At 41.9% G+C, this 25797-nt stretch overlaps 1 protein-coding gene across 1 annotated transcript in view; it reads left to right on the forward strand.

The window, feature by feature from the left end:
• The first annotated feature begins 279 nt into the window (after positions 1-279).
• LCP1 (lymphocyte cytosolic protein 1) overlaps positions 280-25797 on the forward strand; it is a 55763-nt gene continuing 30245 nt past the window's right edge. The window contains exons 1-5 of the mRNA XM_044249750.1: positions 280-584; positions 22097-22183; positions 22757-22920; positions 23092-23221; positions 24421-24553. Coding sequence (XP_044105685.1) covers positions 455-584; positions 22097-22183; positions 22757-22920; positions 23092-23221; positions 24421-24553 — 644 coding nt within the window. The 5' untranslated portion in view covers positions 280-454. The remainder of the gene's footprint in view (positions 585-22096; positions 22184-22756; positions 22921-23091; positions 23222-24420; positions 24554-25797) is intronic.

Below are 25797 nucleotides of genomic sequence, written 5' to 3' on the forward strand. Positions count from 1 at the left end.
ATTGTTCAGGGACACTCAAGTGAGGTTAGGTTTCGGCTGGGGCGGGCTTTCCCAAGGAAATCCCTTGTAGTTTACTTCAGGTGTACCTGCCGCCTTTCCCTCTGGCTACCCCACGAAAAACCAATCATTTGTTTGTCTTTGCTATTAGTAGCCAGGCACCTGGGCTTTGCATTTGCTGCCCAGGTCAGAGCAAGTAGTAAAGGCAGCAGGCTGACCTTGCCTCGTTATCTGGAAATCAGACAGGTTTAAGTAGCCCAGGGAGCCTAAGCGACAGCTAGAGAGAAAGGGAAGGAGAGAGAGAAATGCTTTATAAAGAGGAAGTGGTAAGAGAGTTCTGAATTTCAGCGTGACCTGTTCTGTCAGGTGATTCCTGTGGGGGGAGGAGACATGAAGGGGGAAAAAAAAGTTAGGTAAAATGTCCTTATAAAGACAAAATCTATTTCTTTCCCGGCTGATGATTTGTCCTTCTAGTCACTTCCTGCCTTGTGACTGCACACCCGGGTTTGACAAAGTTTTTCTGCAGATCAGAAAGAAGGGGGTTTTTGGTCACACGCCAGTACCACTGAGGACAGTTTTTCTACAAGGTAAATTTTCTTCATGTCTTTTTGTCGTTTCTAAGTGCTTACAATGTTTGGCTCATTGCGTGGCTCTGTTTTTGTGGATTGTGGGTTCTGCCTTCAGGGGACAGAGGTCCGGGCACTTGTCACTCGAGCCCTATGCGAGCCTTGCCATGGTTTAACTGTCCCACCAAGCTACAGTTCAGAGGGGGGCCCCTCAGTTCTCCGGGGTGGCTTCTTCTCCGCTTACCCAAAAACTCTCCCCCCCCCCTTTTAAACCAAACCATGTTCTGATTTATCTCTTGGTCCCTTTCAGGGAGGCTATTTACTGTGATTTTATCTGCCTTAAAATGTTTTCAGGAAAGTGCATATTGATCATTTAGATTGTGTTGCTCATTGGCCGAGTGGGAATAGTTTAATTTTAGCTCCTGTGGTTCTGTTTTTCTAAAAAGTTGCTTTGCAGTACTTGAGTGGATATATTCACATTTTGAGTCACACGTTACTGAGTGTGTTACTGGGTATTTGAGTGATTTTGGCGCCAACGGTTTTTCATGGGTGTGTTTAATAACCACAAGGCATCTCAGGGGCCTCTCCTTCATTTATTTTGTAAAAATAAAAGCAATTTGCTTGCTTAATTGTACTGTTTTTACAGAATTGGCTGAACTATTGGGTAGGCTTATGACCAAACAAATGACTGATAAAAACCAGAAATCCCGATAGAGTTGATATGGGATAGTCACTCCAGAAGCTCTGTTGAAATTGTAGGCTTTGGGTCTTGTAGCATCAACCTTCATTTAATTATCCTTATCCAACAGTTATTGAGAACCATAGAGGGTAAACATAAAAAGCCATTGGGGCTGGAAATGGATTAATTTAGCAGGATGCTTATCAAAACCCATTTTTTTTTTTTTCAATAGAGCGACTTGTGTTCTAAAGTTATTTCCTCAGGACAACTTAAAAAAGAAAAACCATCTCAGTTGACAATGGTGTTTTATTTGCCATGTCTTCATTTTAAACTTACATAAATTGATTATAAACTGGTTCTTATTAAATAAATATTTTCAAAGAACATCTGCACAGGCATATTTGAATGGAATTAGTTGTGTGCCCATAAATGTGAATTTCTGAAAGTGGCAAAATGTGGCTATCCATATTGTTTTACACATCTTTCCTGAATGGTTTCACATTAGCAAGCATGTGGAAATTGGGGAGGAGGATCTGCATCCCAGAAAACAACAAATTAAAAAAAAAATGCTCTGTCTTATTTCCAGTAAAACTATTAGTGAGAACAAAATAAATCAGAATGTGAAGTTGTATCAGTATTTTCCTTACTTTGTGAGGAAGTAAAACAATGTGATAAGTTAATTCAAAATAGAAAAAAAAAAGTCTTTTGACTTAAATCACGTTTAGACTGTTAAAGTGTCAACCAGATACGTTATAAAATACCCTTTTCTCTTCATTCCAGCTCACCCCTAGTAACTTCAGGGAAAAATCCTCTGGGTCTTGTCCTTTGAACAAACACTGCTATGGTGGGACCTTTCATTCACTATCTCAAGGATAATTTCATTGTCACATTTTAAATTTTGTCTCCTTTAGTTTATAATGGGGAATATGCCTGAAACAATCAGTAATTTGGCAAACAATTTCAGTATTTAAATCTCATTTCTAATTCTTTTTCCTACCCCCTTGAAGAAGGGGAGGAGGCCAGTAAGTGAAGTCTCGTTCAAATATTACCTACTTAGGGAAGACAAGTAATAATAATATTATTATAATATTTATATGTCCTTCCAATGTGAAGCCACTCTTTATGCATCATCTTATGTAATTCTCTCAACTGCTCTTAGACCTGAGGAGTGGACTCAGCATGGAAGAAACTGGCCAAAGGTCACTGGGCATTTGGAGGGTCGAGGGATGGTAGATAGCCAGGATTGTCGGCTCCATATTCCTTCTCAATAAGCAGCTGTCTATTCTAGATCCCCTCTTCCACACCAGCATATTTTTCCCACATGTAGATCATTATAGACTTTTATTTCAGAAGCTGACTGGAGAGATCTTGGTGCTCACAATTTTAAGGGAGGGAGGAAGAGAGACGAGAGAGAGAGAGAGAGAGAGAGAGAGAAGAGGAAAAAAATGCAATAAATCCAGAAGCATTTTTATTTTTATAAGTAAGAGTTATCATTGTGGGTTTCATGTAATAATAGAATAAAGAAGCATTCTCCTTTAATTTATCATTTTACTAAAGAATTGTGTGCCTTCACCAACTTGCCTCAACCACTTCCCCAACCTTATTTCTTGTCACTTCCTTCTGCTCTGGCTCTCCCCCATCCTCTCTTGGCCATGTTCTGGGTACACAAGACCACAAGCCGCCAGAAAGTTCCAAGCTCTTTCACTTTTTTTTTTTTTTTTTTGCTCCAATTGCTTTCTTTTATTTGTAAAACTTACAGTCAGTTTTCCAGACTCACTTCAAGAAGCGTGTCCTTTTTGAGGTCTTCCCTTCTGGACCCTTCCCCCGTCTCCCTTGCCCCCACTAACGGTTTCTCCTGTGTGTGCCTGCATAGGGCTTTGATCTTAGAGTAAGTATAGCAGTAATCATACTGTTGTTTGCTAACAGCCTGAGCTCCTTCTCTTGCTCTCCTAGCTCATGAGAGGTGCCCAGTGACACTGACTAAATTGAAAAGTTGTCTCAAGTATTTTCTGTCAGCTCCTTAGATATGCACGGAAGTCTTTTCTCTGACTTCACCTCTTAATATTTACTGAGATCCCCCAGTGAAAAAAGCTACAGTAATCATACAATATTTTGTATTCTACCATGCTTCCTCTTTGCCAAAACACTATTCTTTATTTTAGCCTCAAAGCACTAAATATCGAGTTCAGTGTATTTAAGAAATTGTCTAATGACCACAACAAACAGACGAAATTATGATTTTCATTCTTTGAGCTAAAACTTAACTACTCTTAGCAAAACTATTGCACCGACAGTGGGCTTCTTTGATGACCGGAAACCCATTAACTTTTGCTTAATTACTTTGGATTATTCTAGAAAGTTCTCAAGTCAACTTCTTGTTATTTACAAAATAAAGACATTTTATGTATACAGGAGAAAAGGCAAACAAATTATTATATTAGTTAAGGTGAAATAAAATTAAGAAACTCGCTCATGAGATTGTATTAATGAAGGGTCACAATTTATAAAGTAAGATTGTAAAAGTACTGGATTTTATGACTAATAGTAGATTTTATAACAGAGTGACATCATTTATATTAATCTCACGGTCTCTTTAGGTTTTTTTGTTGGCTGGTTTCCCAACCTCAGAAATCAACTGAAATAAGGCTATGCATCTTCCCATTGAACCCCGGAGGCATAAAAATTAGAATTAGAGACCCACCAAAATATAAAACTAACCATCGTCAACCGATTTCAAGAGTTTCATGTTTCCCTATTTTGCCATGTGGCAATGCACTTAAATCAAAAAAGTGTTCATGTTTCGGGCCACCTGGGTGGCTCAGTGCGTTAAGAGAACAACTCTTGATTTCAGCTGAGGTTGTGATTGCAGGGTCATGGGTTTGAGCCCCGTCAGGCTCCCTGCTCACTGGAAAGTCTACTTGGGTTTCTCTCTCTCCCTCTCCCACCGCACTCACTCTTCTTTAAAATAACTAAATGTTTAAAAAAAAGCTTAAGCTTGATGGGATTGGGAGGGAGACAAACCATAAGTGACTCTTAATCTCACAAAACAAACTGAGGGTTGCTGGGGGGAGGGGGGTTGGGAGAAGGGGGGTGGGGTTATGGACATTGGGGAGGGTATGTGCTATGGTGAGTGCTGTGAAGTGTGTAAACCTGGTGATTCACAGACCTGTACCCCTGGGGATAAAAATATATGTTTATAAAAAATAAAAAATTTTTAAAAAAGTTTAAGCTTTAAGTTAAAAAAAAAACAACAACACATTTCACACTGTTTCCATTTTGAAGTTCTGAGAAGTTGCCACCACATTCTAGGGGCGTCTCCCTCAAGCTGCCCAGATGGCATCTCTTCTGGCTTTCTTCGGTTCCCTCCTGAATCAACTTCCTTAAACTATCAGACTGTCCCCATTGTTTTGGTTTGACGGGTTTGGTGATTACAGCAGTCTTCCCTGTAATTTCATCATCTCTCCATTTTGTAAGACACAGCGAATAGCAGAGGGGGGAATGGAAGAATTTCAATTTCTCACCCTAATAATAATAGCTGACACTTACCGATTACTCACTTCGGACTGAGTATTTTCCTAAGTGTTTTTAACCATATTGATGCATTTAGTCATCGCTACAATCTTGTGAGGTGGTTAGAGAGTTATCTTCATATCTGAAGACAAGTTAATGCATTCAAATATTTTATTACTTTAATTTTCCACAGCTGAATCAGTTCTGTATAACTGCTAGGTTCTAAGAGAAGTAATATTCTCCTGGAATAAACAGACAGTGACCATGCGGCTTATTTGTACCAAAGCTCTTGAGTTGAGCTCAAATAATCATAATCTACCCCAAATAAGTGCATTTATATTATAATTTGCATTTGTCAAACAGACTTCTTCTTCGTCCGTCATCAGCAGCAGCATTTACCCCGCACCTCTGTGCACTTGACTAAGTATTTAGTTTTTACCAATTTATAGATCTCTGCATAGGTCACAAAACATGACTTGTACCTCAAAATCTTTGAAAAGTTCCCCATCTTTGTAGGTTGGAATAATATTTTCAGTCAAATGGTCTTCACATTTTCTGATTGTTGTGACCAATAGACACAAATAAATTAAATAATTTAATATTTATGCTGAAGTCCATATACCCATATTTATACAGTATTGGCCAAATACAGGCGTCCTACAAACTGAAAGAACGAAAGAGTGTTTTAATTGTGGGTTGAAAATAGAGGAGGAAATGTGACCCACTTTCAAAGTTAAAATAAGTTTTGGTGAGCCTCAGAGCCGCACCTTTGCGTCAGGCCCATTTGTAAGTTAAAAGGAGGCTTGTTTGTCAAATATGGTCATTCATTTTTGTCTGGGAGGAAAAATGTTAAACTGAGCAACTAGCAAAGCCACAGTCCTGTGGTTGCAGTCTTGATTCTTGTTTTAGTCCAGCACCAGTTGTATGACAGATGGACATTCTCTGTCTTTTCTCTCTCTCTCTCTCTCGGTCACACACACATATACACACACCTTCCTGAGTGGCTGAGCTGAAGTGGAAAAGTGATTATGTTCTCCACAGGCAGAAAAGCTAAGACACCAAATTCTACAGGCAAATGAATTATGCATGTGAATTGCAATCTCCTGGATAATGTGTTTTCCTTTTTTTCTCTGGTTGTACTTTCAAGAGGGAAGTGAATTAATGGAATAATTACTTTGCGTTTAAACAACAGCCTGCATTTTGATCCCCCAGTTGGGTTGTCAGCACCCAGATTTATGCACGCTATGTATCCAAATATATGAAGTTAAGAGGTGCACAGATGTATTTGTATAAAATTTACATCTTCCTTTTGCCATTTCTCAGGCAAAATTTAGAATTCAGCTTGCGTCTTTGTTAACCTCTGGTGTAGCATTTTAAAACGTGGGTCCTCTACACCTCCTTGACATCATCAGCTCAGCTTATTTTCACCACAAGGGTCCCTAAGGAGAAATCCAGGTGACATGTGCAAAATGAAACTACAAACACAATGAGTGACATCTATGGTGCTGGCTTTACTGCACACCCCCTTCTTCATATTAAAAATGGGAAACGAACTTTCTCTGTTGTTTCCAGTGCTTTATAGACATTAAAAAAATTTACCCTTTGGAAAGATAGAATACTATGGTCGCCTTGCAGACGTTTTTCAGATTTTCCCCTTCCCTCATTGTCTTTCAGATTAAGATTTTTTTTTTTTTTTCATCAAAATATCCTTGACTCTTTGTTTCTTGCCAGCGACCACAGAGAAAGGCAATTACAATACTTCATCTGTTTGGTGATCATATAGACTGTATATAGTATATATTGTGTTTAACATTGTATCTAATGTTAGCTTTTTAAACTTTGGGAGTAGGACTGTCCTTTCTCTGCATGAAACATGGTATTGGTATACAGAAGGAGAGCAAATTTGGATTCACTTTCTAGCCTTGTACTAAGTGTGGAGCCTGAGCAAGTATCCATTTCTTCATCTGTAAAATGGGGGAAAGTACTGTTTCCTTGGTCTGTTCTTGGGTTCATTTTCCTCTTCCTCTTCCCCCCACCATCAGCCACTGTGCACACTTCACTCTACTACACACCTCACTATGGACTGACCGGCCCCTTGCTATTTGGTAGGCGCCGTGCTAAACCCTTGACATATATTTACTCTTCCATTTTCACACCAAAGCCAGATAAGGTCAATGTGGTCCTCTTCTTATAACAGATGACCGAACTGAGGTTTGGGGAAGGTTACCTCTGAGGTCCCAGAGCCAGTACGTGCCAGAGCCAAGATTTACACCCTGCCTGTTTCCCATTTTATAGTCACAGTTTCTTAAAGGTGTTTTAAAATTTTGACAAATGAAATGTTATCACAAATCCCATTGTCAGTTGGTATTGGTAAATATTTGCCAACCAAACCGTGGCTTCCAACGGAGTGAAGATAAGTATAGCCCATCAAATTAATACAAATCTCCTGCCTTTGTGTATGTGTTAGTCCTCATTTTGTTTTTTATGAGAATGAGCTTGTCGTTAGAGGTTCTAGAACAACTACCCCATGGAGCCTATAGAAAATGAGGTCATATTATTAAGAATTATTAAGTCATTGCTAATATACAAATGTGGGCTGCACATTGTCTTGGTAGTTTCCCAGCTCCAACAGTAATAGAGGAAATGCCTGGAGAACCAGGGAGCTGAGAGAAGTAGGGTCCAGGATGACGGAATCCGTCGCCGGGCACTGGTACAGCCCTGAGACCGAGGAGGTATGGGCCAGTGGTCCATATAGTCTCGTTTCTTTTTGTGACTCATGGTGGATGTGGTCAGGCTTTTAAAGTTGCTATATGTTTTGTCCTCTGGGTCGCACTTCCTCAACTGTTAGTAGGTACTTTCCATCATTTCGGTATTTCAGGCGAGGCTAGGCCCAGAGCCCCTTGACAAGTCAACCTGAGATCAGCCAGTACCAATACCACCAACTTCTCATCTGTGGCATCCATCACTCCTGCAATGCCTTTTGAAACTGCCTTCAAAGACTCTGGATGGGAAATGTAGTAAAAGAGCCCAAAGAAGCCAAGCTAAGGACAGTTGAAGATAGAACATAGATGTGAAATCTAGATTTATACACACACACACACACACACACACACACACACAGCATACATACAGTTAAGTGTGGATTTTAGGTGGTGACTATACATAATATTTTATATAATTTATAGTAGAACTTGAGTTTGTTCCCCATGATAATTTTATGAAAGTTCTTTTTTGAAATTTTCCCCTTCATTTCTTGACTCCTTCCTTCCTTCTTTCCTTCCTTCCTTCCTTCCTTCCTTCACCAAGCACGGTTGTATACAATTTAAACCCTTTGTCTCATTGAATTCTAATGCAGCCCTATGGAGTGAGCCCTATAAATTGCATTACTAATGTCCCTTTTTTACATATGAACATATGAAGAAACTGAGGCTCAGAAAACATAAGGAATATGTACAGAAACACATAGCAAGAAGCAGTTGCATAGAAACTCACCATTTTTTCACCATACCATGCTGCTTCTTATTTATTATAGATATACAAATATACATATAATTTCCCAAAGGAAGGCAAGATCACTAGCATTTATTCTTTCTTTTCTTTCTTTCTTCCTTCCTTCCTTTCCTTCTTTCTTTATTTCTAATTACACTATGTTAGTCACCATACAGTGCATCATTAGTTTTTGATGTAGTGTTCCATGATTCATTGTTTGCGTATAACACCCAGTGCTCCATGCAATATATGCCCTCCTTAATACCCATGCATGGGCTAACCCACTCCCCCACCTGATCATTAGCATTTGGATGAGGTTTAGGGCATGCCTGACATGCCTTTTTTTTTTTTCAATTTTTAATTTTTTTATGTACTTATTTTTTATTTATTTTCAGTATAACAGTATTCATTATTTTTGTACCACACCCAGTACTCCATGCAATCCATGGTCTCTATAATACCCACCACCTGGTACCCCAACCTCCCACCCCCCGCCACTTCAAACCCCTCAGATTGTTTTTCAGAGTCCATAGTCTCTCATAGTTCACCTCCCCTTCCAATTTTCCCCAACTCCCTTCTCCTCTCTATCTCCCCATGTCCTGACATGCCTTTTTGCTGGCTTGGACAGGGTAGCAATGGGAGAAGCTGTCAACTATGGAGCCCAGGCCATTCTGGAAAGGTGTGGGAGAAGAACCTCCTCCCATTTTCCTCACCATCTACCTCCCTAAGCTATAAAGCACATTTCATGGACTTTGCATCTCAACAGGTTTGTTTGTTTTTTTGTTTGTTTGTTTGTTTTTACTCTGTTAGGTAGTTTAAATGTGAATGGACTTCTGTTTTTCCCATATCTTGGCTAGTCTAAACTAGCATTCTCCAGGCTCTACTTCTCCTTTCAGAGCAATCACTGACTCACTGTGAGACTCTGGGGAGCAACTTCACTTTTCCAGGCCCCCATTTCCCATTTTGTAACATGTCCAGTTCCTTCCTCACTCTGTAAGGCTGTATTTTCTAGATGGGAGATGGCGATATGAGGAGAAAGCGATGTCCATACACAAGGCAGAAATGGCTTCTAGGTGCAATTATTTTATTGCCTGAGGAGGTTGGAGAGGGTCTTACCTAGAGGACATGCTGTAAGCATTGCGACTGAAGACAGAAAGGAGAGCCTAGACCACCAAGGTTTTTCTTCTAGAAACAAGAGGAAGGCAGCCATGCTGGCACTTCCCCAAACTCTTCTGGGAGCTGCCTTCAGGGCCAGTAATGCCAAACCCCCAGCAGCTTCCTTGGCAATCTTCTCGGGCTTGTCTCCTCACTTTGCGGGACTGTTTTCTCTTATCCAGTAGTCCCCCCTTTCCCATGGTTTCGCGTCCACAGTTTCAGTTACCAGAACGTCCTCCTTCAGACGTATTTTCAGAAGGTCAAAGTCAACAGTAGCCTACTAGTTGTACATAACTGTGCCTCCGTCATTCACCTCACTTCATCTCACAGGCATTTTATCATCACACATCTTCACAAGAAGGGTGAGTACAGTGGTAAGAAATTCTGAGAGAGAGACCACACTCACATCAGTTTTATTGCAGAGTATTAGAATTGTTCTCTTAGCTACTATTGCCAGTCTCTTACTGTGCCTACATTGTAAATTAAACTTTACCATAGTGGTGTATATATAAAGGAAAACATAGTATTTGTAGGGTTTGGTACTATCTGTGGTCTCAGGCATCCACTCGGGATCTGGGAACGTCTACCCTACAGATGGGGGGGGGGTACCACTGTATGGGGAAACGGAGGGCCCTTTTCCATTCTGTCTTTTTGGAAAATTCCAACTAGTTCTTTAAGATGTAACTCAATGAAGGTCAGTATCACCGCCTTTGGACAGCTTTCCCTTCTCTTCTGGGACAGAGTTAAGTGCTTCCCTCTCCCGGCTCCCACAGCACCATGATCATAACCCCTTTGGAGTGTGGAGGTCGGGCTGGCCTCTGAGATGCACTGGCTTCTTCTTTCACAGGACAGGTTGTCATGTAAGAGCAGGGATTTCCCCCTCTTCATCTTTGCATCTCCAGCACCTAGAAGGAGGCCAGCGCTTTACGAAATGTGATTGGGTGACAGGTGTGGAGCTTCTAACAAAGACCAGCCCTCCTGCACCAGAGGCAGGAGGCGCAGGCAGGGAAAGGCAAGATCCCCCTCGAGGTGTTTTCTCACTCTTAACTCTTCCCTCAAGATGGTGAAGAATTGCAGAGAAGAAACATTAAGAATATCTCAAAAGAGCCCAGGGAGAGCCCCAGCCATAGGTAAAATCTTGCAAAGGGTGTGTGTCCTTCGTTTACACGAGGTCAGAGCTGCATAACCCCAAAGGAGAGCAGAGAACCTTAAGATGCAGAAATCCAGTGGTCACAGGCACAAGGAAAGGTACCTCCAGTAAGACCTACATAGTGTTGGCCTGCAGTGTGGGGCAGTGTCCCTTGCTGACCCTCCCCCCGTACTCTGGAGTAAATGTAAGGCTTCCCTAGTCATAGCAGGGTAACCCTGAGCCCATTATTAAAATATCAGTTCCCTCATCTACAGAGAGAAAAATCACAATAATGCTGCATAGGATTGTGGCTAACGTTAAATGTGATAATGCGTATAAAACACTTAGCATTAACTAACCATTCACTGAACATTAGCTGACCTTCCCTTTTGTCCTTTAGCTATTGTTGTCTCTGACTCCAACATAGATGGAGAGAATAAGGATTAATCATCCTGTATGAATATGAAAAAAAGGCTCCTCATCTGTGGAAATCCAGGTCAATGTCACTTCTTGCAGGGGCCGTGCTTGGCTCTCCAGGGGAGAGCTCTTCTCCCCCTTCCTGAGGATCTAAATTTCCCTTCATATTCTAGTGACTGGAATCCATCCTCCATACTAAACAGGCTGGGGCCACATCTAATCCTTGTGTTGCTACCATCTAACCCAGGACCTGCACAGAGCAGGTATTTGGCAGATAGTTATTGAAAGAGGAAATGTACAGACATATTTTCATAGTCCAGATTGTTCCATGCAGGTTACATCCAGGGGACCTCTAGCACCCATTCCTCGCTGTTTCCTGGGGGCTCCTGGCTCCAGGACTTGGAGCTGCCCAGCTGCTCTGCCCCTCCTTTAGCTCACAGCTATATCTCTGCAGGACTCCTGTCAAAGTCAGACACTGTACTTAGAGACCCACTGCCAAGCATCACAGGCAGCCAGCAGGGTTTCCAGAGACAGCTTGAAGGATCCCCAGGCCCAGACTTTGCTACCACACAAGCAGAAACCCTCTGGCAACTGGCCGGGCAGGGCCAGGGAGCCTTCCGCAGCCGTTGGAAGACTGCCTAGGGACACTAGCCTCTCTTCACCCCCATAGCAACTCAGCAAGGTCATTCTTCCAGCAAAATGGTTTCACAAAATTTGAAACATTCGCTCACTTGCTCTAGGCCTTTGTCCCTTTCCACGGGAGGGATATTTTTAGCATGTGCCCAAGAATATTATCGTTAAACTCTTCAAAGGAGGTAAGAGTAAACTTCTCAAGCCCTGTATGCTATCAGTTAATGGGTTTGTTCATTCACCTGGTTACCTGCCAGGTGACAGCTCCATGAGGTGACCTCCGGTCTAGATGTCCAGCGGTGATCTCACAGTCTGCTGAAAGAGCGGATATGGACCCAGAAGCCACATGCTCAGGTCAGGAACAGAGCTGAGGATAGAAAAAGCTCACTGATCCCCAACTGACAGCCAGAGGAACAGAGTGTCTGAAGCCATGCAGATGTTTTTAGAAGTCTGAGGGTGTCGTTTTAGTTTTTATCTGTAAATTTGGCATTTTATCTTTGGAACATGGTGCGTCAGGGTGAGTTGTTTTAATGGGGTTTGCTTTTTTTGGTTACAAAGGAAAATCAGAGACCCTCAGTGCAAAGTCAAGGAAAATAAAAAAACCACCCAGAAGAAGTCATTTACCTAGCCTTGGTCATTTTGAACTAGAAGATGCCAATAGTACGTGTACATAGGATTTAGCACCTGTTGTTTGTAGCCCAGGACCTAGGACCTTTGTAGCCTGACAGTATCTTCTCAATACCTAGAGAGGTTTTGTTGTTTGTTTGTTTGTTTGTTTGTTTTCCCATTAAGTTCTTCATTAAGCTCTTCTTCATATACAGGAAACACATGAAATTATATTGGTTAAATATTTGAAATCATGGGGGAATTAAAATTACTGTATATTGAGCAGGTCTTACTTCAAGAACAGCATGACCTCTTGAGTTTGAAAACTTAAAATGGAAAGAGGAAAAGGAAGGAGGCCCAGACTCCAATCCGAGTGCGCTCTGTGGCAGGAAGAGTGTGGCCAGATAGATTATCTCTATGGTCCCTTCTCCTCTACAGTCTATGACGCTGTTCTTCTTCTTCTTCTTCTTCTTCTTCTGTTTTTTTTTTTTTAAGATTTTATTTATTTATTTCACAGAGAGAGGGAACACAAGCAGGGGGACTGGGAGAGGAAGAGGCAGGTTTCCTGCTAAGCAGGGAGCCCGATGTGGGACCCTGAGATCATGACCTGAGCCAAAGGCAGACACTTTAGAACTGAGCCACCCAGGCGCCCCTGACTCTGTTATTCTTATGTCATCATTTTAGGAAGTTGCCATAGACCCAGAATATAGCAAAGAAAAGGTTTGGAAGATAAGTCCCCAAAAACAGGTTAAAAGAATTAAAAAAAAAAAAAAAGGTTTGGTGGCGATCACTTAAGGCATGTGACAGAATTTTTATGAATTGAGCAGCTTCTATAATTCCCTCTGAGAATAGCTCAAGAGAGAGCAAGTTTTCATTGTATCAGAAAAGATTTAGGTTACAGGTAGGGATATGAGACACCAGAGAGGTGACAGGGTTTCCTTATTTGGATATTTTTAAGAAAATAGTAGGTGGCTGTCTTTCTGGGCCAGTTTGCATACAGCCTTGCCTAGAAACCGGGAGTGAACTGGATCAGCATGTCTTAAGCTGTTCACAGATTTGACATCTCAGAAAGCAGGTCCCATGTGCTGCTTTGGTAACTTTGCTGCTCTGTGTTGAGCCACCAAGCAAGGGGCATCTGCCTTGGTCAGTGAGGAGAATGCATGAGGACAGAGATTTACCTGCTGCTGAGGTAAGGGCAGGAGCCGGGAGGGGCTGGGAGATGCTGGGTCCTTTTCAGAGACTGTGCCTCCCCAAGAAGGACCATCGGGGTGACTGCCATGGCTCCTGATGGCCCCTGTCCCTATCTCTAGGCCCATTTGAAATACACCTTCTCTGGGCTCTAACTTGTACACACACTTACCAGCTAGTGAATAGACTTGGAACTTTTTAACATGGAAGGGATTTCATCTCTCAATTTATAGATGAGGAAACAGAGGTCCAAGGAGGCAAATCGGTGCCCGACAGTCCTCAGACAGTATGCTAGGTCTCCCAGGCCCCCACGTGGGGCTCTGCGTCCCAATTCTCCTCAGTTATTTTGGTTAAGGTTTCCTTGGAGATGTACATGTGTATAAATTATCTGGCTACCTTTTTGCATGGCTGATTTAGATGTTTGCTCTTTTTACTTTTTGGTAAGTTTCTATGCTAATTTCTTACTCTTGGTAATCTTTTTTCCTCTCACAGCCCTGTTTCACTTGTTTGTTTTTGATCTTCAAAACTTTTTGCATTGTTTAACCATCTTGCATTAAGTGAACTAAAATCTGTGCATTACATTTGAAACCTGACATTTAACTGTGGGCTTCTTGAAGTTTGAGGCTTTGCAACCCCTGTGCTCATAGTCTAGCTATAAGAGTGGTGCTTTGCACCTAGTCTCATAGAGGATGAGAAAGAATGAATGACTGAACAATGAATGAATGGTGTCTGATATTGAGGTAATTGAATAGTAGGTAATCTGCTAGTCCGTCATAATATTTAGCATTTTGAAACGATCCAAGGATACCCTGACGTTTCAGTAGGGAAGAGTCTGGATCTCAAAGTCTTCGTGGTAGAATGCAGAATGAAGGGTAGCTGCAGATTTTCAAGACGTTAACCCCAGAGGCGTCTTTGTCTACAGCCTGGGGAAGGAGAGAAATGACAAAGCATCAAGGGCTTCCATACCTACAAGTCTGGGTATCCCCTCTGCTTGTAAGACGTTTGCTCTGTGTCACATCCGTAATGGCTCTGAGCAACTCCGTAGAAAACAGGTGGCATCAGGGGTGTGCTGGTGCTGGGGAGGGGGTGGGGTGGGGATGGGAACTCCATGGTTGGTGACTGAGCCGAGTTCTGTGTGCTATGCTTTGTACAGCTTCCAAAGCCCCTCAACCGTGATCAGACCACAGAGGCTTCCAGAACAGCATGTTCACTCGGTTTGGAGTAACCTTGCCTTCTGGCTTCCTGGGAGAGTTTACAGGCCCTAGATAGCCAGAGAAGAGAGCCGCAGAGTCTGTGCCCCTGCCTTACTCCTTCCTGGTCTGTGCCCACCCCCCTCACTCCTTCCTGGACCTTTACCTCCAATGCTGCAGAGACATGAGTTCTGGGCTCTGGAGCAGCCCTCGGGGAAATCAGTGTATCTGCAGGGAGAAAAAAGACCATCCAAAGATTTTTGACTTGACAGAAGAATTCATAAGAGCTCCTTTAAACGGTCACCTATATTTGAGGCTCTTCATCATGATTTGGCTCTTAAAAACAAAGTCATTTTTAAAATATTTTCAGACTCCTCCTTTATGTAAAACTTTGGAATATCTGTATCCATAAAGGAATAGTATCCCAAGAAGATACAGTAAATTACTGGTGGGTAGGTCCCCTGCAGTGGGCAACTTTGTAACATGAAGGGGACCAAATTACCTGAAGCAAAGCTACTCCCTTGTCTCACGGTTTATCACGATGGCTTCTTAAAAACTTAGGGGCATTTTATTTTGCTTCGGACTCCTGTGTATTTTATGTTCCTGCTCTTCAGGCAGTGTGGTCTAGCACTAAGATTGCAGTACTAATGATATCCTTGATTACATGTTGTTTCGGATTATTGACCGAACATTCGCACGTTGTATAGCTTTCTCCTCTCTGCGTATTGAAATTATTGAGGTAGAGCTAGGAATCTGGGTCCTGAGTTTCCAGTTTTACTTTACCCAGTGTGTCAAGTTGCAGGAAAAGTAGGACACATTCAAAAGAGTCCCAGGCAATGTGATGCCAGGTTACAGATGCCTCCCTGATCCTCACAGTTACATAACTGGGCATCAGTATATCGAACCAAAATACTGACCAGCTCACCACTACCCCCTCTAGGAAAGGAATCTAGCCCATGAGCATCTCACTCTGGGCAAGTCACCTTTTCCAACCTTTCTGCTGCTTTTCATTATCACTTAGGAAACCCCTCAGAGAAAATTTAGCTTGCATTTTTGCATTTATTTTTAGAGAATGTATTTCCTTCTGTAAATTCCACAGCACTATGTTCTCTAGTAACCTCCTGCAAATAGTTTCTGCATTCCAACTTTAGGGAAGTTGAGTCAGGTGGTTTTATTCTAAGTGGCCATTATCAGAAATTCTCTTTCACTATTGATCTGGAAACTACCAGCCTCCTCTAAGCTAAGACTCAAAGCTCACCAACCTAAGGAAGTGAGCGGGTTTTGTGGCTTTGGCAATTTGGAGGATTATTTTGTTTTCTTAAGACTTTAGAAATAATTTCATAAAAATGAACAACCAGTAATTTCTTTGGCCAAATGTTGAGATTTTGTAGGTATTGATTTAATTTAAGTGAATTGAATAAATTTAAGTGCTTACAGGAAAACTAGCAGCCAAATGTGACTTAGATGAATGGTTGAGTCTGTCCCCTTAGATTCATGATTTGGCAGTGATTCAAAAACAGGGTTCTGAAATTCACCACTGATTTGCAAGAGCCCTTAATAAGGAATAAAGAATATGCAATGGAATATTAGTCAGCCATCAAAAGGAGGAAGTCCTACCATTTACGAGAACATGGATCGACCTCAAAGACTTTATGCTAAATGAAATAAGTCAGAAAGACAAAGATAAATACTGTCTGATCTCACTTACATGTGGAATTTAAAAAATAAAGAAACAAAATAACTGAAACTGAATTTATGGAAGAAGAAATCAGACTTGTGGTTACTAGAAGTAGGTGGTAGGGGAGGGGAAATTGGAGAAAGGCAGTCAAAAGGTATGAACTTCCAATCACAAGAGAAACAGTTCCTAGTTGTGAAGTACACAGCTAGTGCTGTTGTGTGGTACCCAGGAGAACTGCGAAGCGTGGATTCCAAGAGTTGTCATCACAAGAAGAAAAATTTTTCCCTTTCTTCTTTTCTTCTTTCTTTTCCTTTTATTGTATCCGTATGAGAAAATGGATGTTGGGGGAACCTCTTTTGATCATATGTAAATCAAACTATCATGCAGTATGCCGTACGCTGACACAGTGAGGCATGTCAATGATTTCTCCGTAAAACTGGAAAAAACAAAATGGGGCCTCAGTTAACAACGCAGGAGCAGCAGCGTGGAACCAGGAAGGAACATGCCTTCCTTGGCCACTTCCTTCAGGCTTCAAAGGGCTCAGCTCATCCCATCAGGGCAGCGAGCTTGCTAGAGGCTGCCTCCCACGTGCCAGTCATTTGCAAACCGAAACCCTAACTTAGTATCCTTATGAATCTGACTACCATGATTATAACCCTAACCTTCAAATGTGCCTGAAGTGGGCTTTTTTTTTTCCCCCAGGCAAATACATTAGTAGACTTTGTAAAGTACCTAATCTTTGATTCTAACCCCAGGAATATCCTTCTTAGAAACATTCTGATCTGCATGTTTTTAATTCCCTCCTCTTCCTGCTTCTCTGTTTTGTGAATGTGCTGCGATTTGCACATTCAGTTCAATTAGTTCAAGGGTCTCTTCTCAGTCACAGACCTTAATGGCTCTCTTAAGGTACCTCCATCCTCTTCTTGTTCTGCTCACCAGCAACTGCATTTATTTTTTACAAATTTTAAAAATATTTTATTTATTTATTTGACACACACACACACACACACACACAGATCACAAGTAGGCAGAGAGGCAGGCAGAGAGAGAGGAGGGAAGCAGGCTCTCTGCTGAGCAGAGAGCCCGATGCAGGGCTCTATCCCAGGACCCTGAGATCATGACCTGAGCCGAAGGCAGAGGGTTAACCCACTGAGCCACCCAGGCACCCCCAGCAACTACATTTAAAACTCCAGCCTTGCTTCGAGAACATGTGCATAGACAAAGCATTTCATCTCATCAAAACTTTGGTTTTCTTATCTACAAAATGAAGGAGTCATAATAAATTATTTCATAGGTTCCTTCTGCCTCTAGAAGTTAACATGTGTTTCCAGGACTTTCTGTTCATTCTGATAGTAAATGAGACCCTCTCGTAGCATAGTTATTCATGCTTGCACCCAAAACAACACAGTAGCACATTAACTTGGGCTGTTGACTAGTCCTTCTCCAGCTCACCTTTTTAAAGTTTGTATGTACGTGTGTATTTATTTACTGATTTAAGAGTGCCAGGGAAAGGGGGAGGGAGAGAAGTTCAAGCAGACTCCCCACTAAGCATGGAGCCCTGATGCATGGGGCTCGACCCAGGGCTCCATCTCACACAATCTCTGAGATCACGATCTGAGCCGAAACTTACTAACTTAACTAAGAGTCAGATGCTTAACTAACTGAGCCACTCAGGCGCCATCCAGTTCACCTTTTCAAATAAATTTTCCTTTAGTTTTTTAATTACTGAAGGATTTTGGATTTTTGAAATGTGATCTCTCTCTATATGGCTTCTCCAAGTTGATCTTCCCCATTTATAAATCTCTCAGAAAGATACAGTTCTCCAGATGCTCAGGTTTTTCATCTTGACCTACTTGCCGTGGTTTAAAAAATCACGTGGCTTTAAAGTAATGCTTTTTTACCCCCCTTTCTAGGTCTTTCATTTGAATGGGCCTTGCGATTTCTATGCTAAAACATTTTCTCTACTTTTTCATTGCTGCATCATCTTCAGATTTTCCTTCTCGCTTAATACTATAACTCCTTCATTTCTTCTTTGGCCCTGCTCTTGGCCCTTAAAATGTCATCTTCTTTTTACCTTTACTTGTGTTTTTCACCAGTCTCTTACCATGCTTTACAACCTCAAACTCTATGTCGAATGATAGGGCTAAGTTTAGGCTCCGAGATCCCATTCAGTCTCCTTACCTTTAACATTGCTTCATGCTTTCAGGGTAACTAGGTCAGTGTAGATGTCCCATGCCTGAAATGAGGAGTAGCGCCTGGTTTGTAGTAGACATTCAGAAAGTATTTGTAAATGAGTGAGTGTCTCTTGTAATCCCATGAACATCCATGAACCAAGAAGTGATAAGACACTTAAAAACCAAGAAAGGCCAGCCAGCTTAGGGCTTTAGACCAGATTTTGTCAAAGATCTTGCTAAAATAGGATGGAGGAGAGCCTTCTCTTCATGACTGTAGGGAATATTTGTAAAGGCATAAGGGAGAACCTGGCCAAATTACAAACAAGGATTTAGTAAAGGGTAAAAAGTTAACATGCTAATTTCTTAACCCAGAAGCCTTGTTTTCCTAACATGTGAAAGCATGATCTTCCTCAGCTAGAAGGTTCTCTGTTATAGTTTTTTTAAATCTCCCAGGAAATATACATATTAGACAGCTAATGAATAATTGCTGGGTGAAAAAATGAGTGGATGAAATGAATGTGTCTAACACAAATGTGAAGGCATTGAATCTGAACAGATAGCCTAAGTGAAGAGAAAACGCGTGAGAATTGGAATCCTGGCTACCCACCTCCCTGGCTGTGTGATCTGAGATACGTGTCCTAACTTCTCTGAGCGTCTGTTTCCTGTTCTACAAAATGGGAATACGTATATTTATGCCATCAGATTTCATTGAGGGACATTGTGATAAACACAAAGCTGTGTTTACTGCATCCCACAGGTGTCCTCTCCTTGAGGCCTGGGTGAAGGGATTGCCATCAGAGCTCAGTTCTGTGCCCCTAAAAAAACTAGTTTGTTTGGCTTATATTGATAGAGTAAATTCTGTAACTAATGACATTTTCCTTTTTGCATTAGCTTCTGGAGAACTTGGAGCTAGATTTTCAGCTTGCTTCTAGCAAAATGTGCAGTTTTAACTCTGAATTTGGAGGAGTAAAGCTCCTCTCTGCCATTATCTTATTTTTGCCCATACTTATTTCTTCTTAACAATTGAACGATTTTGGGGTGCCTGGGTGGCTCAGTCAGTTAAGCATTTGCCTTCAGCTCAGGTCATGATCCCAGGGTCCTGGAATGGAGCCTGGCTTAAGGGGTTCCCTGCTCAGTGGGGAGCCCTTTTCTCCCTCTACTCCTCCCTCCTGCTCATGCTCTCTCTCTCTCTCAAATAAAATATCTTTTAAAAAGTTATATCAAAAAACAAAAAATTTCATATGATTTTATTCATTTAATTCTTAGGTTTGGATGTAATTTTGTAACCTGACTCAAATTGTTTTGGGGACAGGGCTTGGTGGGAGGGAGGAGATGGAGGATGGATGGGAGGAGAGGTTGAAAAAAGAAAAAAGGAGGAGGGAGACAGAGAAAGACAGACAAAAAAAGGAAAGGGAGTGAAGATGGCAAGAAGTCAGCTAGCATTGCCTATCCCCGAGGGTCCCCGTGCTGTGTAACTGATGTTTGCTTGTACCCTTAAGTTCTACACAGTTTTACCTTCAGAAAACCCAGGGAAACTTTTTATTTTTTATTTTTTAAAATATTTTTATTATTTATTTATTTATTTATTTATTTATTTATTTTTAAAGATTTTATTTATTTATTTGACCGAGAGAGATCACAAGTAGGCAGAGAGGCAGGCAAAGAGGAAGAGAGGAGGAATCAGGCTCCCTGCTGAGCAGAGGGCTCAATCCCAGGATGCTGAGATCATGACCTGAGCTGAAGGCAGAGGCTTAACCCACTGAGCCACCCAGGTGCCCCCCAGGGAAACTTTTTAGATACATAAGGTAAATAATAAAATTTTCATGGATGGTAAAACACATTTGTAGAGGAGTTGAAATAGCAACAGTATCTAATTCTCTGGCTTTCAAATCCTGCTCCCTTCGGTTCCCACAGGTGCATACTGTGACAAGAAGAGGGCTAGTGGCAGCAAGGGAACATTTGGGATTTTTCAACCAAAGCCTCTCAGAGTTGTTCGTTTTCACTTGTTCACTTTTATCTACATGTAAAGCTTCTGTTAAAAAAGGATTTGTGGGGAGATAAAAGTTTGAAGCCTCTGATAAAGGTACATGACAGAATAGTTTGTGGATAATAGGTGTGGATTTGCAAAATTGAGCATAAGGCATTCTTGGCCTCTAGGTGTAAGTGTTAAAACTGTTATTTTCTGTGGTTGCCACTGAGAACAAGCACAGCACTAGAGAATGCTGTGAGTATACAGAAAAGGAAATTCGTTTAAAACAATATCCCACAACAAACGTAAGATGGTTTTAAAAATCAGTAACTTCACTAAAATGCTCAAATTTTAATTCCATGTAAAAAATACCCCATCATCCACACTCCCACCCCACTCACTCATCCTCTCCCCACCAGGAAATCCTGTAAACTTTAGCGGAACTCGATTTGAAATATTTGGTGGGAATTAGTCAGGGGCATGTGGAATATATAACCCATGCTCTGTTTCATTCTTTTTCTACCCACTAGGGGGCAGCAATAAAGCACAGGGAAAGCGGAAGAACTCCAGCACTAGCATTAACTTTTCTCATCAAGACTAGCCTTTCTGAAAAAAGAACACCTAAAAAGTCCCTCCGATTCCCATTAATGAATTATTAGAGGATCAGGTTCCCTTCCTCCTTCTCTAAATATTTAGAGAACTTGGAAAACTCTCTTCAAAGTAATAAAAGCTATCTGTTGGCTTGGCCCAACATAATTATTTTCAATGTGAACATGACGCCGCCTCTAAAAAAGACATTTATGTAAAAGTTAAGTGTTACAGTTGTGTATTACCATGTAACACACTATTCCAAGACTTGGTGACTTAAAGCAGCAATGATTTATTCTGTTGACTGGGCACTGCTAGATGATTTTTCTGCTCCATGTCATTTGACTGGGACTATGGACATCCAGGGTCTCAAATCAGGTGGAACATCTAAAATGACCCACTCCAGGGATGCCTGAGTGGCTCAGTTGGTTAAGCATCTGCCTTCGACTCAGGTCATGATCCCAGAGTCCTGGGGTCGAGTCCCATATTGGGCTCCTTGCTCAGTGGGAAGCCTGTTTCTTCCTCTGCCTCTGCCTGCCACTCCCCTACTTGTGCTCACTCGCTCGCTCTCCCCCTCTCTCTTACAAATAAATAAAATCTTCAAAAGATAAAATAAAATAAACTGACCTACTCTGGGGCATGGCACTTGATGCTGGCTGTCAGCTGGGAGCCCAGCAGGGACCAAATCACCCAGCCATTGGCTTCTTCATGTGGCTTGCACATCTCATAGCTTGGCACTTGGTTTCCAAGAGGGAACATCCCAAGAATGGACATTCCAAAAGGAAGGAGCCAGAAGTTTCCAGTCCCAGACATGGCTTCTGCTGCCTTCTCAGTGGTCAAAGCAGACACAGGATCAGCCCAGATTCAAGGGGAGAGAAATCAGCTTCAGCTCCTGATGTGAGGAGCAGTCTATATACACAGGGAGAGGAGAAAGTGGTGAGAGGCAATTGGAGACCACCACATGGAGGGTTGAAAATAAGGCGATTTCTTACCTATTGGAAAGATAGTTATAAATCATGAGTGATGCAGAGGGATATTTCTTCATTTAATAAGCGGAGATTGCTGCTTAACGTGGTACTTTAAGAACTAAGATGCACAGAAGTAATTCCTTGTGTTCTTTTCCTTCTCCAGATCTGTTCCCTCAAGCAATAAAAATGGCCAGAGGATCAGTGTCCGACGAAGAAATGATGGAGCTCAGAGAGGCTTTTGCCAAAGTTGGTGAGTAGACCAGGCAGCTCACATCCCATAATTCTCCTCTTTACTGAGTGGCTTCAGGAGAGAATCGATGCAATGGTAACATAAGCAAAATGGTACACGTGGAAAGAATACAGTGGTATTGGCCAGAGGAGCTGGGGGAACTTTATTTTGAAAGGTCTACTTTAAGAAAATTACTTTCTCTATCAAAGCATGGAATGGACCCCTTGACACCTACAGCTTTTCTCCTGTTTTTATCTTGTCTTCTTTCTTTGGTTTCCTCTGTTTTTCTACTATTCCATAGTTTTTCTTTGTATCTCTAAGCTTGTGATTTATTTCCCATCTGTTCCTACGAAAGTCTCTTTGGATTCTGCTTCCAGAATCTCTGTTGTGACATGGTGACTCATGGAAGTTGAAAGTAACCCGAATGCCCCTCTCTCATAGAAACTCGTGAGACTTAGCTCTTGCCTGGGGTCGGGCTGTGGCCGCTGAATGATTGCCTCTGCAGCACACGCCCCTCCCATCTCACCTTTCCCTCACCTCTTCATTCTGGTACCCGAATTGCCCTGAAACTTCAGGTGGTCGCTTGCCTTGCAGACACCGACGGCAACGGGTACATCAGCTGCAATGAACTGAATGACTTGTTCAAGGCTGCTTGCTTGCCTCTGCCTGGGTACAGAGTGAGAGAAATCACAGAAAACCTGATGGCTACAGGTGACCTAGACCAGGATGGGAGGATCAGCTTTGATGAGTTCATCAAGGTGAGTACGATACAGAATTCCAGGAGATGCATTTGACACCTGGGACTTCCACTGGAAAAAAAATATCCAGAAATACATTCCCACCCTCCTTGCTTCAATGTTACGTGTTCTTCACTTTATGGCTTTCTTGATCACAGATTGGGTTTGTAAAGATACATTACATTTTGGCAGGTTTTTCATGGCCTAAAAAGCACAGAGGTTGCCAAGACCTTTAGAAAGGCGATCAACAAGAAGGAAGGCATCTGTGCCATCGGTGGCACGTCGGAGCAGTCTAGTGTCGGCACCCAGCACTCCTATTCAGGTAGGTCGCCCCCATGGGTGCGGAAGTGGGGTGGGTGCTGGCATGAGGGAAGACTGGCGGGGTAGAAGGAAGGGGAGCCACATGGAAAGGATCTGTGCCTTCCGGGGTTACAGAGTCTGAACCTGGTTTTCACACCTAAGGGGTACAAAGAAGCCCAACGCAAGTTTATTGACTACTGCCTATTGTCCTGTGGTTGGTGGGTCAGTTCCAGGGACATAATGGAGGAAGAGCGATCCTAACTCTCAACTCCAAGTTGAGTTCTTCAAAACATTAGCTGGTCTTAAAGATACGTTCATGGTTAAGGACGGTCAGTAATTATGGAGACCGCGTTTAACCTTTGACTTTCGAAGATAGAAATTATATGAATATACATGATGAATCTTCAAGACTGTGATGCGCTGTGGAGTGCTTCCCAAACTTTTGTGACTCAGAATTCTTCTGAGCGACGCTGTTGTTTTCGGTGACACACAATTTGGGAGACACGGTGCTGGGCTGTAAGGCATAACTTGAGGTTTTAGTTAAACTTCCAAAATCAACTTCTGGCAGCTTTACTGATAGGAAAGAAAGTGTATAGGACAAAAGATTGTATTTCATAGCAATTTCACTCTAATTGTATAAAGAAACTCAGAGATATTATAGGAATTATCTGTGATTATCCCTCATTTAAATTGGCTGGGCTATCAGCAGCCTGAATTTTGTCTTATAAGCATGAGATCACATTCATATTTAAATTGTATCTACAGGGGTGCCTGTGTCGCTTAAGCCTCTGCTCAGGTCATTAACCCCCCCCCCCCCCCCCCCCCCCCCCGCATTCGACTCTCTGCTCAGCAGGGAGCCTGCTTTCCCCTCTCTGCCTACTTGTGATCTCTCTCCTGTGTCAAATAAATAAATAAAATCTTTTTTAAAAATTGTATCTGCATATAAATAAAATATATCTTTATTACTTATATATATAGTTTTATATGATAGTTGTGTATGATATATAAAATTTCTCAATCTGCCTGCCATATATTTTATGACTTGGAGTGAACAGAGATTCTGTGCCTATTCCCCAAGTCATCTGAGATTTTCTAATGTCAAAAAATAGAAGATGATAGGATAAGGGACCAGGTAATATCTCAATGTCTCTCCATGTGTGTAATTGTGTTTATGTCAGATTTTCACTTTGCAGGTAAGTCATTTTTATCATTTACTTGCAGAGGAAGAGAAGTACGCCTTCGTCAACTGGATCAACAAAGCCCTGGAGAATGACCCTGACTGTCGGCATGTTATTCCGATGGATCCGAACACAAATGATCTCTTCAGTGCCGTTGGGGATGGCATTGTCCTTTGGTAAATAACGCTTCCTTCTTGGTTTTCCAAAGGTGTTCCTGGAATTTTGGGGAATACCAATGATTCATTGGGTTTATTCTAGACCAGCTTCCTTTGGTACTCAGGGGGACCCAAAATGCTTTCCGGACTTTTACTTGGCAGGTCCTTGGAAAGCAAACTAATTTCAAAAGCAACTTATAATGAGAAACTTAAAACTGTTATTACTTGGTTGGAGGAGAGGGATGGGCAGCATAGAGACAAATATGTACAGATAACGATGTAATAATACAAGGCCCAAAGCAATTATTTTTGAAATTATATCCCACTTGGCTTCATCTGAACATGACCTGGCCCAGAAAATACATAGATTGATAATAGCAGCATGATCACTGAAGAAACCCAATGCAAGTCCTTAAGCAAAAGGACTTTTGAGGGGGTTCATAAAAACATGCAATGCAAATGCTGGGACCCCTGGCAAAGAGGAATGTCTTCAGTCTGTGGAAGACCTCAACACACAAATGGTCATGACGGCGTCTTTGAAATGCTTCTGTAGCTCTGGCTTTAGCGGCTTCTGATACCGCTGTCACACATGCAGTTAGTGAAAAGGCTTGAAATGCCCAGTCTCCGATGGGCGCAGGAATTGAAGGGAAGGATGGATGGACAAGACTTAGAACCCCATCTTCCCTGCTCTGAGTAGAACAGCTCTGCTTTTGGTATTTTACTTATTAGAGTGCACACAGATATTTCATTTTAAAACTTTCAACTGCCAAAAAGGGGGAAAAAAAAAAAGACATAAAAGAATATAGCCTCAGGATCAAGTTCTAATTCCTTAGGTTGGCATCCAATGCACTCCATCATCTTTCCTCAATACCCTTCTAGTTTTATCTCCAAGGACCACCCATGACTCAGGTACCCAGCCCAGGCTACTGAGTGAATTGCTCTGTGAATAATGAAGATATCTGCAACCATATTTACTCTCCCCCATCCCCATCCTTCTCATAACTGCAACTATGGCTTTGCCTTTTATTTTTTTTTTTTTAAAGATTTTATTTATTTATTTGACAGACAGAGATCACAAGTAGACAGAGAGAGGAGGCAGGCAGGGCGGGGGCGGGGGCGGGGAGTAGGCTCCCTGCTGAGCAGAGACCATGACCTGAGCCGAAGGCAGAGGCTTAACCCACTGAGCACTGAGGCACCCCTGCCTTTTATCTTTAAGAATACCCTTCTGCATCTTCTTCTCCTATAGAAATCCTTTGACCCTAATA

The sequence above is a fragment of the Neovison vison genome, chromosome 5 (assembly GCF_020171115.1).
Source record: "Neovison vison isolate M4711 chromosome 5, ASM_NN_V1, whole genome shotgun sequence".
Taxonomy (NCBI): domain Eukaryota; kingdom Metazoa; phylum Chordata; class Mammalia; order Carnivora; family Mustelidae; genus Neogale; species Neogale vison.